The 10,518-nt window shown below is 38.7% G+C and overlaps 4 protein-coding genes across 4 annotated transcripts; 3 read left to right on the top strand and 1 right to left on the bottom strand.

The window, feature by feature from the left end:
• On the top strand, window positions 508-2,447 carry LOC18778735 (transcription repressor KAN1). Its single transcript, XM_020562882.1, has 6 exons — window positions 508-1,072; window positions 1,165-1,241; window positions 1,366-1,402; window positions 1,595-1,811; window positions 1,899-2,010; window positions 2,142-2,447. The coding sequence occupies exons 1-6, from the start codon at window positions 751-753 to the stop codon at window positions 2,391-2,393; spliced, it is 1,017 nt and encodes a 338-aa protein (XP_020418471.1). The 5' UTR covers window positions 508-750; the 3' UTR covers window positions 2,394-2,447.
• LOC109948490 (glycine-rich protein 5-like) lies at window positions 3,064-3,477 on the top strand. The gene has a single exon (XM_020561597.1). The coding sequence runs from the start codon at window positions 3,064-3,066 to the stop codon at window positions 3,475-3,477; it is 414 nt and encodes a 137-aa protein (XP_020417186.1).
• On the top strand, window positions 4,823-8,047 carry LOC18779746 (aminomethyltransferase, mitochondrial). Its single transcript, XM_007211896.2, has 4 exons — window positions 4,823-5,328; window positions 5,992-6,566; window positions 6,965-7,083; window positions 7,350-8,047. The coding sequence occupies exons 2-4, from the start codon at window positions 6,006-6,008 to the stop codon at window positions 7,894-7,896; spliced, it is 1,227 nt and encodes a 408-aa protein (XP_007211958.1). The 5' UTR covers window positions 4,823-5,328; window positions 5,992-6,005; the 3' UTR covers window positions 7,897-8,047.
• On the bottom strand, window positions 8,607-10,238 carry LOC18778885 (probable F-box protein At4g22030). Its single transcript, XM_007212934.2, has one exon. The coding sequence runs from the start codon at window positions 10,022-10,024 to the stop codon at window positions 8,747-8,749; it is 1,278 nt and encodes a 425-aa protein (XP_007212996.1). The 5' UTR covers window positions 10,025-10,238; the 3' UTR covers window positions 8,607-8,746.

Genomic DNA, 10,518 nt, shown 5'->3' with positions numbered 1-10,518 from the left:
AATGAGCTTGACCGGTGAGGAGAGTGAGAGTGAGGAGTGAGCGAGGGTAGCAGGTTTGAAAATATATTTATTTGATTGCGTGGCAATGCAACTTGCAACTTGCTTATTTTGGTATGTTTCCTTTAGGACATGCAACTTGCTCAGCTCATCATATAACGTACGTTTGCCTTGCCTTTGTTTTCTTGTCAAACCTATTTATTTATCTTGTTATAACGTACGTTTGCTTTGCTGATTCCCATACTATTTCACATCTATTGACTCCCAACAAAGATTTTTTTTAATATTTATATTATATTAATTAATAATTATACATTTACTTGACCTCTCTTTTTATTAATTCCTGTTTAATCTTTTTAATACAACATCTCTTTCTTTTTTTTCACCCAATATAGCAGTAATAAAAATCAATACTAATATAAATATAGCAGTAATAAAATATATATGGCTTGGGTTCACTTTTCACCTTTCATTTTCATCCAATCATGAAGGCATTTTTGAACATAAAACCACACAACCTCTGCGCAGGACTGAAATTCTGTGGGGGTGGGGTGGGGTGTGTCCCGAAGTTTTTTCTTTTTCCCAATTGAAACTCCAAGGACTAAAAATTAAGTATCCCTTTGAGCCTGAGAAAAAAAAAAAAAAAAAGCTGCCGCTAAAGGACACAATTCTCACCAACTGGTCACCTCTGTATTTATTCTCTTTCAATTTGTTGAGCCCCTGCAGTGCAGAGGCCTCATCTGATATATATATATGATATATATCATCACTCTCTCTCTCTCTCTCTCTCTCTCTCAAACAAGTCAGGCAATGAAGAGCTCTCTCAAGGGGTCTCCATCTTCCTCTGTTGACAATGGCGATGATGACGATCATCAAGCTGGACAGAGGTTGGTATTGTACCATCATTTGCTAGCTGCCGCTGATCATCATCAGAGAAGCGGCCTGCAGAAATCGCCGTCGTGGTCGTCAACTCCGGTGAGACCTTATGTTCGCTCCAAAATGCCTCGCCTTCGTTGGACACCTGATCTTCACCACTGTTTTGTGCATGCAGTCAAAAGGCTTGGGGGCGAACAAAGTAATTAAATTCCATCTCTCTTAGTGAAATAATATATACATCATTCACATAATAATTAATATATGATTTATTGTTCTTAATTAAAATTACAGGAGCTACTCCAAAGATGGTTTTACAGATCATGAATGTGAAAGGCCTTACCATATCTCACGTTAAAAGCCATCTTCAGGTAATTAATCTGATGATTAATTAATTAAAATCCCCTTTTTTGTTTTTGCCTTCTGCGATTTTTTGCTTTGTAATTATTTTTATTTTTGTTCATTCTTTCTCACGTTGAGGTTTGTGACGGACAGATGTACAGGAGCATGAAGCATGAACAAGGCATCCAAGGTACACATGATGGACAGAACATATTCTATTCATGAACTCATGCATGCCCCCTTTGACTAATTTTAAAGAAAACTTTTGGTCCATGCTTCTGTAATTTTTCATCTTTTGAAAGAAGCTAAGGAAGGAGATTGTGTAATTCTTTATAAAGCTCTAGCTAATAATAATTGAATTGAACATAATATTTTGTTGCAGCAGCGGCTATGGCAGCAAAGAAGAATGGTATGTTCCAGGCCTTGGAGCACCCAAACAACTCAAACTTATTATTGAAACCAATCAATAGCAATCAACCTCGTTATTTCCAAAACAACGATGGGATGCAAAACATGTACAACTATGGACCCTGCCAAGGCAATCAAACTTGTTACATTGAACAGCTTGATCTCAACACTACCAGCCCACTGCCAAAATGGTTCATTTCTGAATTAATTATAATTAATTATTTTATCTCCCTCTATAATTTCCCTTAATTATACTTATGTGGTCTTAATTTTTACAGGAAAGATGAGAAGAAGCAAGCAATGTGGATTGAGAAAAAAGTGACGAGGGAGCAGAATCCAAATTCCTTCATCATATTCAAGGATCTACTCAAAAGATGCACTGATGCAAAAGTACCACTCTCTCTCTCTCTCTCTCTCTCTCTCTCTCTCTCTCTCTGTAGCTGCTATGTCTCTCTGGGCTCAAACAGCTATTTTATATATTAGTTCAAATATTCCATATATAATTATGTATTACTTTTCAGGAGAGCAATGATCAAGGAAAAGCTGTGTCGCTAGTGAGTGCAGGTTGCAAGAGCAATCATAAAGAATTTGAAGATTTATTATTATGTGAAGAAAGTGAAAGTAGCATGAGAGTAGTTTCTAATAATGATGCAAGAATGTCTCTATCACTCAACTCGTCACCGAAAGCTTCTCATGAGCTGTTGAGGCTCAGCAAAGCTGCTGGGAATTCAGATATGAATGATGTCTCTCTTGAGCTTACTCTCGGTACTTAGACTATATATTCATGCACATAATCGATAGAGAGAATGTGGAAACTTCATAAAAAAGTGCCCTCTTTTTTAATTTGCAATATTCTCCTCCAATATCTAGTTATCTACATATGAACTACTTGCTACGCGAACATTCAATAACAATTAATGAATAAAGATCTCCAAAATACAAATGACAAAAAAAAATTATATAAATAGCGTGACATATAAAATACCGTTATCAAATTAACTTGGTCACAGAAATGTCATGTGATTTTTTATCTGACTTTCGAGCAACGTGTGTGTGATATATATATATATATATATGTAAGGAATATATTTTAAATTTTCTCTTGTGATGAAAATGTGTGTGATTTGACTTTAGAAAGTAGTTCTCTCTTCTCTCTCAACCAAGCCAGTTAGAGATGAGTTGACTTCATGCAAAAACAAAGCAATTAAGGGAATGTTTATGTTTCGTGATAAAACTAAAAATATAGGTTACTCATGTACATGAAGTGGGATATATACATCTTCCCTAATTTCAACCTACCATCTTCTCTACTCTTGTTCTTTCATCTATATATTGGAGCGTTTGTCCCGAAGATCCAAATGTCCCAAATCGAATATCACAAATCTTTGGCTTAAATATTCTCTCACATAAGAAGAAGAATATCTATTTATATATAGATTCCTGATGGCTAGCTCTACTAAGGTTTTGGTGTTTGTGCTTGTTGGTGCGCTTGTATTCATCAGTGGCACTACATATGCCAGGATGGTTAATGAGGATGTGAGCAAAAAGGGTGGTGATGCATTTAAGGAGGCCAAGACATATGCATTTTTCCATCACAAGTTTCCAGGTTATGGATATGGATTAGGTAAAGGCATAGGTTTTGGTGGTGACTTCGGAAGTGGAGTAGGCTATGGTGGTAATGTCGGTGGGTTTGGGAGTCAAAGTGGGTCGGGTTCCAGTTCTGGTTCTAGTTCCGGTTCTGAATCTGGCACTAGCACTGGAGCTGGAGCTGGAGCTGGATCTGGATCTGATGCCGCAGCCGGAGCTGGGGCTGGGTCTGCAGTTGAAGGGCAAGGAGCTGGTGGTGGATCGCCTTGAGTGTTCTATATATGTAATGTATGCACTAATTCTTCCACCGGTTCTCAACTTGTGGCTGCAACCCATGTATTAATATATATAGTAGCTAGCTAGCTAACTATATAGTTACTTTGTACTATCATGTGGTCGATGTACTACTAGATCTATGAAATAATTAAAAGCTACCCAATTTAAATGTTCTCTTTTGATTTATTCTCCCTCTCTGTTCTTATTATTATTAGTGACAATACTGATTTGATATTGATTCTTAAGTAGAAATGGATGGTGATGCAGTAAGAAGTTTGTAGCTCAAATGATTAAGAGTTATTGCCTATGCATTGGAAGTTCTGTTTACGAATTTCCGCTCTTCAGTATCGCTTGTGTGAGAAATTGATGAGAACATAGTCCATTGGACTCTATGAGCCCAACGTTGGATTGGATACAAGAGGAGACTAATATTGCACCGGGCTTTTTTGGACTGAACTGCAGTAGTGGGCTAACCACAATCCAGGACCATGTTCAAAGATTCAAAATGAGATCTAATATTCAGAAAAATAAAATGAAAGAAAGAAAGAAACACCAACATATATTTGATAGAGATTTTCTATTTAAACTTCACACTTCTCTTAGTTCACCTTATATTCTAAGTTTACCCCAACTTTTAATTTAAATTTTCACAATTTCTAAGAAAATCCCACTATCTTTCCAAACTACCCTTAAATACATCCCAAACTGAAAAAATAAGAACTAAAAGAGATTTTCCATTTAAACCCATCAATTTTCTTTGTTCCCAACTAAAAAAAAAAACACAAACAAATGAAACACCAAATCCGAAATTTAATACTTTCTACAGAACGAGAACAGTTTTACCTATCTCTAAGAACTGTAACTGGAATTCTAACACTTGGATATTGTTGAGAGAGAGAGAGAGAGAGAGAGAGAGAAAGAGAGAGAGTGGTGAGGTATATATATAGATGTAATAGGTTAATTATTAAGTTGAATGACCTTTTTTATCTTTTTACACAATAATAAAACTTACAGCTTAATAATTTAAATATTAAAATAAACAAAGAGAAGTGTGGGGTTTGAATAGAAAATCTCTATTTGATATCCAAAAACATTGGGATGTGCTTATTCTTTCATCCCAAAGTTAAGCAAAAACGTATCCCCATCTCAACTACTACTCTCTTGCCATTGGTGTCCAGAATGTCCCCTGCCCTCACCAACTTCGGTCGTTAAGCGATCACCTGTCCTCAGTTCCACAATATGGATACCTATGTACTCAATTCAAGGGCCAACAAAACAACTTCTTGGTGGGTCCCGCTTTTACTACAGTTTTAGTCAACCTCGGACGAGATGAGCGGCATAGATACTGTCGTGCCTGACTCTGCCATCACAGCCGTTGATACATCAAATGCACGAGAAAGGAATCTGGGTGTGACTGAGACTGTGCGAAAGACTGAAACTTTTTTCCAAATATTATTTCTTTTATTTTTGGGTAAAGCTAAAAGATTTCTAAGAGGAGTGAGAAATGAGAGAGTGATAGCATTTCATCGAAGAATAGAAGATTGGGGTGTTTTGTCAGGTAGTGGTATCACCACTCGCTAACGATTGGGGTGTTTTGGTTGTCTCGAACTCGATTAGGAAGGGAAAACCCTCCTCCACCCACTATATACCCACCAACCTTTTTTTCTTTTCTTAAAATTTTATTAACATATCTGTCTCTGTATCTCATACTTACACTCACATATATAAAAATCCCATCTTTTTTAAATCTGTTTTTCTGAGTTTGGAGATGCTCATTTGGGCTCTCAGATTTGCCTGTATTTGAAGAACAACAGATACCAGAGACGACAACCCACGTCTCAGTATGTAAGTTTTCTCGTTCTCTCTCGTATGTGCAATTGCATTTCATTGGGTTTGTTTTCCTGAGCATCTCTTTTTCTTTTTGTATTTTCGTTTTCCTTTTCAGATTAAATGATGTAAGATTAGGAGATCTGTGTGGTTGGCTTGCTTACTCTTTGATGGTTCTGAATGATTGAGATCCACATGGTGATAATGCTCTGATTTATTGGAATGCGTTAAAACATGATTGTTCTTATAATCGAATCTGATTGATTCAGTAGCATATTTCAGTGGTCTAAAATTTGTTAACTTGACTCGGTGGATTCTCAAATGTATAGTTTAATAGGGGTTTTTAGCAGTGGTTTGTAAAGAGACCTGCTTGATCATCTCAACTTTGTTTTTTTACCATTGGATGACTTTAGAGTCTATATATCTGTATCTCATTTTGATGATAATGGTAGTGTCTCAATGCAACTCTATAAACCAGTCTGTATGAAGTGGGATGCAACATTTTTTATGGTTGATTATTGTTCTTGGAGAGATTTGAGGATGTAGCTTGAATGTTTAGTTCCCCATTTCGAAAAGCTCTTAGTGATAGGACAAGATATAGAAGTATATCATTTCTGTTGTTTGAGACCTATCTGTATTTTGTAACATGGGCCTAAAAGTCACTATGATTATGTATATCAGATATTTCTGTTAAGATGAGAGGAGCGGGTTTGTGGCAACTTGGCCAGTCAATCACCCGACGCGTTGCTCAGGGTGATAAGAAGGCTGTAGCTCGCCGATACTTTGCCTCGGAAGCTGAGCTCAAAAAGACAGTTCTCTATGACTTCCATGTTGCTAATGGTGGAAAGATGGTGCCATTCGCTGGATGGGGCATGCCTATTCAGTATAAGGACTCAATCATGGACTCCACTCTAAACTGTAGGCAGAATGGTAGCCTGTTTGATGTCTCCCATATGTGTGGGCTAAGCCTAAAGGGGAAGGACTCCATTCCATTCCTTGAAAAGCTTGTCATTGCTGATGTTGCTGGACTTGCGCCTGGAACAGGGACCCTCACTGTCTTTACAAATGAGAAGGGAGGGTCAATCGATGACTCTGTGATTACCAAGGTTACCGACGACCATATATACCTGGTGGTGAATGCTGGATGTAGGGATAAAGATCTTGCTCACATTGAAGAGCATATGAAGGCATTCAAGGCTAAAGGGGGTGATGTCTCATGGCACATCCATGATGAGAGATCTCTTCTAGCTCTCCAGGTCAATCCTTTTCCTTTGATTCTTATTATCTTTCTACTAAATCTAAATATTCCGTTTTGCTAGAACTGATTGTTTGATTGCAAGTTTTGCATATTTGAAACTCGTCTGATTCAACTGCTGCTTCTTTTCTCTTACATCAAAGACCAATTTCAAAGAAGTTAAAGTTTAAGTACGGTAATTGGAACTGTTGAACTCAATTGAAACTTAGACTGATTTGGCCAATAATTCACCAGTTAAAACTGTTGCGCTTACAATAGTGAAGCAGGCTGACAATTGGGCATGGTTTTATTTTGCTTAAATAGCTGATTAATATCTCTTATGGTTTGATTTTGCTCCAATAGCTGATTAATATCTCGTAGAGTAAAATGTATAATGAGGAAATTAATTATTCTGTGCAGGGACCTCTTGCGGCTCCAACTCTCCAACACTTGACGAAAGAGGATTTGAGCAAGTTGTATTTTGGAGAGTTCCGAATTTTGGATATCAATGGGGCGCACTGCTTTCTCACAAGGACTGGGTATGTTCTTCCATATGCATTCATGTGATGTGAATGCGATTACTAAGAAAATGATTGAAGATGATGAGTGAAATAATTTAACTCTGTTCTATGCTTTTCTTTGGTGATATCTGAACAAAGCATCCAGGCCTCAGACTGCAAACTTTCATATCTGTTTAGTTTACAAATTTGTTATTATTTCCGTTTTCATCAACTTGGCATTTCTCCTATTTTATTGGAGTGAGCGATGAATGACATTTGATTGTGCTTTTCACTGAGCATTGTAGGTACACTGGTGAAGATGGATTTGAAATTTCAGTTCCTTCTGAACATGCAGTGGATCTTGCCAAAGCAATCTTGGAAAAATCTGAGGGGAAGGTGAGGCTGACAGGATTGGGTGCTCGTGATAGTCTCCGGCTAGAAGCTGGGTTGTGTTTGTATGGCAATGATATGGAGCAACACGTAACACCTGTGGAGGCTGGACTCACATGGGCTATAGGGAAGAGGAGAAGAGCGGAAGGTGGCTTTCTTGGTGCTGAGGTGATACTCAAACAACTTGAGGAAGGTCCTTCAATCCGGCGTGCCGGTTTCATCTCTTCAGGCCCACCCGCTAGAAGCCACAGCGAGATTCAAAATGAAAAAGGTGAAACCATTGGGGAAGTCACAAGTGGAGGATTTAGCCCCTGCCTGAAGAAAAATATAGCCATGGGGTACGTGAAATCTGGATCACACAAGGCTGGCACCAAAGTTAAGATTATTGTCCGAGGAAAGGCCTACGATGGAACGGTCACAAAAATGCCATTCGTACCTACAAAATACTACAAGCCATCATAATCCAAGTGCTGTATTTCATCACTGGGATTTTCTAATGTTTCCCTTTTGATTTCTTGATAAACTTGACTGTTTCTGTCGATGCTAATTTCCATTCTTCACTTGCTCTGAATCTGGAATGGAATGGGATTTATCTTTAGTCTTGTGTTGTTTATGTTCCACCTCTTACCAACTTGGATGATCTTTACTGTTGATATTTACAGTTTCATGGCTTAAACCAACATGTGATTGACCATGTTATAATAATCGACGGGACAGATCAGTCTGACGTAAATTACAACCTAGAAAAAGACTGAACGCATTTATTAGGGAGAATTAGATTGACCGCAATGTCCCCTTACCCCATTATGAGCGACTCCCAACTCCAGGGCCAAGTCCAACCATGCAATGGTAAGACATTGTCTCAGAGTCAACATTTCCGGTGAATCTAAGCCATCCAATCCAGACCAGTTTCTTCTTGTTTTGATGATAAAAATATTCCAAAATGCTATAGACAACTTTATTTTGTTCAACTACTAAATTCACAACTCCCTCCCCTTAAACTAAGGACATAAATTATGTTTAAAAAGTCAATGACTCTCAGAACCGGTTGTTTAAACACTTAACAAAGCTTAATTAGATAGATAAAAAAACAAAAGACTAAATGTTTCTATGTCATGCATGACAGCAAATGATGCAGAAACAAAAAAATCAAACACATTCTTCTGCGAATATTGTAGTGTGAAAAATTTGTGTTAACATTAGTTCTTCTATGTTACATTTTTGTACGAAGAATCTATTGTTACATTCTAAAAAGAACCAAAGAATCAGAGGAATTTTCCTATTTCTGTTTGTACAACATTTGATGAACTACTTAGAAAAGCTTGCAACCAAATTCATCTATGGATGTTCCCTCGAGACGAGATGAAGCTGATTTTGATGCAAGTTCTCTAAGCTGATCCGAGCTTCTTCCCAATTGCATAGCAACCTTCATTTCAAACAACTCCCCATTTTCTCTTTTCTCCAAATCTTGTTCTTCAAGTGTGGCTTGAATTGTATCCTCCAATTTGTTGAAGAAGCCAGCGCAGTTCCTATACATCTCAAACACCATCCCAATTTGCCCACCATGCTGAAAAGCATTAACTGCGCTAGCCAATGACCCTGCAGCCACTGCCACTATGGCACTAGCTGACCCATGGCCCACAAAAGCAGAGCCAATGGCTGCAACCCCAGTTAGCAAAGGGCCTGAGATTGCCAAAATCTTGTTGATCTTCAACACCAAGCTCCCCAGTCTCTCATAGTCTTCTATGTCTTTCGTCTTCACCACTTCAATAATTTCCCTCATTTCCTCTTCAAGCTCAGCACTCCACCCATTAATCTTTCCGATCTGGGAGTTGGGTTTGCTTGGCTTTTGAGATTGAATATTTTTAGGCCACCAAACAGCTGGCTCAAATTTTTTAGGGAACTTTTCAAGCATGGCTCCAAGCAAAGGAAGTGGGTAAGCTTTGTCAAGTGCCAAGACCTTCTCCATAGTGTCCTTCACATCTTGTTCAGTAGGATCATGAAGAGCAAGCATGGTTTGGATTTGGCTCTGGAGCTGCTTGAACAATCTTGTGGCATTGCGCTGTTCCTCAGCGAGCTGCGAAGGCTGGATCTTGTTCATCACAAGAAGCATTCCGGAGGCTGCAGAGAACAAAAGAGTGGAGGAGATGTTCAAGGCCAAAACCGACACTCCAGCACCGGCTGCAGTGCCTGCAATTCCAGCCATGAGTGAAGCTGAGAGAGTGATCATGTTGATGGAGTTGAGAAGAAGCGTGTTCCAGTTGTCGCGCTGCTCACGAATGTTGTTGTGCATCTCAACTCTGTCTGCTACGGCTTCTAAGATTGCATAGAGCTGAGTTGTAGCAGCTGTAGGAGTTGCTGGAGTGGCAGAATGGTTATTGTATGAATCATTATCAAGGATATGTTTTGGTTCCCTCAATTGAAGCCCCTCAAGAACTAGCTTTGTTGCTGTTTTTGGGACTGCGAAGCGGACTCTTGGGAGCTTGGGGACATGGATAGCAGCATTGATATTTGATCTCCTTGAAGAAGAACAGGATGAAGAAGAAAAAGAAGAAGAGAAAATGAGAGTTGAAGTTTGCAAGGAAGCCATTTAACTTGTTGGGTTTTCTTGGATCTCTTTGGTTGTGAAGTAATTAGAGTATTGAAATCAGAGGGGATCTGAGTTTTTCTCTTTGGTGCCTTTGTTGCTGTTGTTGTTGTTGTTGTAGGAGGAGAGAAGAGTTCGAGATGAAAATAGAAGGTCCAATTTGGTGTTATTTATAGCGGGGAAGGACAGCTGAAACTGAATGAACGGAAGAGGTCAGATTTGGAAAATGTTGACCGGCTTGAACGGGCAAAGTAGACTCAGCCCATTGGCTGACCTGCAGCCTGACCCATTCCCTTATTTTAAATTTTCTCTGTTCAAGATTTGGTCCACTAAGGCTTCACACACACTCTCTCTCTCATGCAAACATGCAAGAGCGGTGCCCTACGTGGTACTTCACCTTGTCAACAATTTAATAAGCTGCTAGCAACTTGCAAGTTTTGTGACCTCCTATTTGATTGAAGTGGTCTCTTCACTGGGTTTTAAAGATGGACTGAGTA

Source organism: Prunus persica, chromosome G4 (assembly GCF_000346465.2).
Source record: "Prunus persica cultivar Lovell chromosome G4, Prunus_persica_NCBIv2, whole genome shotgun sequence".
NCBI classification, from domain to species: domain Eukaryota; kingdom Viridiplantae; phylum Streptophyta; class Magnoliopsida; order Rosales; family Rosaceae; genus Prunus; species Prunus persica.
The sequence above is the reverse complement of the archived record's forward strand: the minus strand, read 5'-3'. Positions and strand labels throughout refer to the sequence as shown.

Excerpts from the sequence above, each read along its gene's own strand:
- LOC18778735 (XM_020562882.1), top strand. The coding sequence starts at position 751 with ATGATATATATCATCACTCTCTCTCTCTCTCTCTCTCTCTCTCAAACA. Across the intron at positions 1,242-1,365 it reads ACGTTAAAAGCCATCTTCAG|ATGTACAGGAGCATGAAGCA; the intron begins GTAATTAATCTG and ends TGTGACGGACAG. Across the intron at positions 2,011-2,141 it reads AAAGATGCACTGATGCAAAA|GAGAGCAATGATCAAGGAAA; the intron begins GTACCACTCTCT and ends ATTACTTTTCAG.
- LOC109948490 (XM_020561597.1), top strand. The coding sequence starts at position 3,064 with ATGGCTAGCTCTACTAAGGTTTTGGTGTTTGTGCTTGTTGGTGCGCTT.
- LOC18779746 (XM_007211896.2), top strand. The coding sequence starts at position 6,006 with ATGAGAGGAGCGGGTTTGTGGCAACTTGGCCAGTCAATCACCCGACGC. Across the intron at positions 6,567-6,964 it reads GATCTCTTCTAGCTCTCCAG|GGACCTCTTGCGGCTCCAAC; the intron begins GTCAATCCTTTT and ends TATTCTGTGCAG. Across the intron at positions 7,084-7,349 it reads TGCTTTCTCACAAGGACTGG|GTACACTGGTGAAGATGGAT; the intron begins GTATGTTCTTCC and ends TGAGCATTGTAG.
- LOC18778885 (XM_007212934.2), bottom strand. The coding sequence starts at position 10,024 with ATGGCTTCCTTGCAAACTTCAACTCTCATTTTCTCTTCTTCTTTTTCT.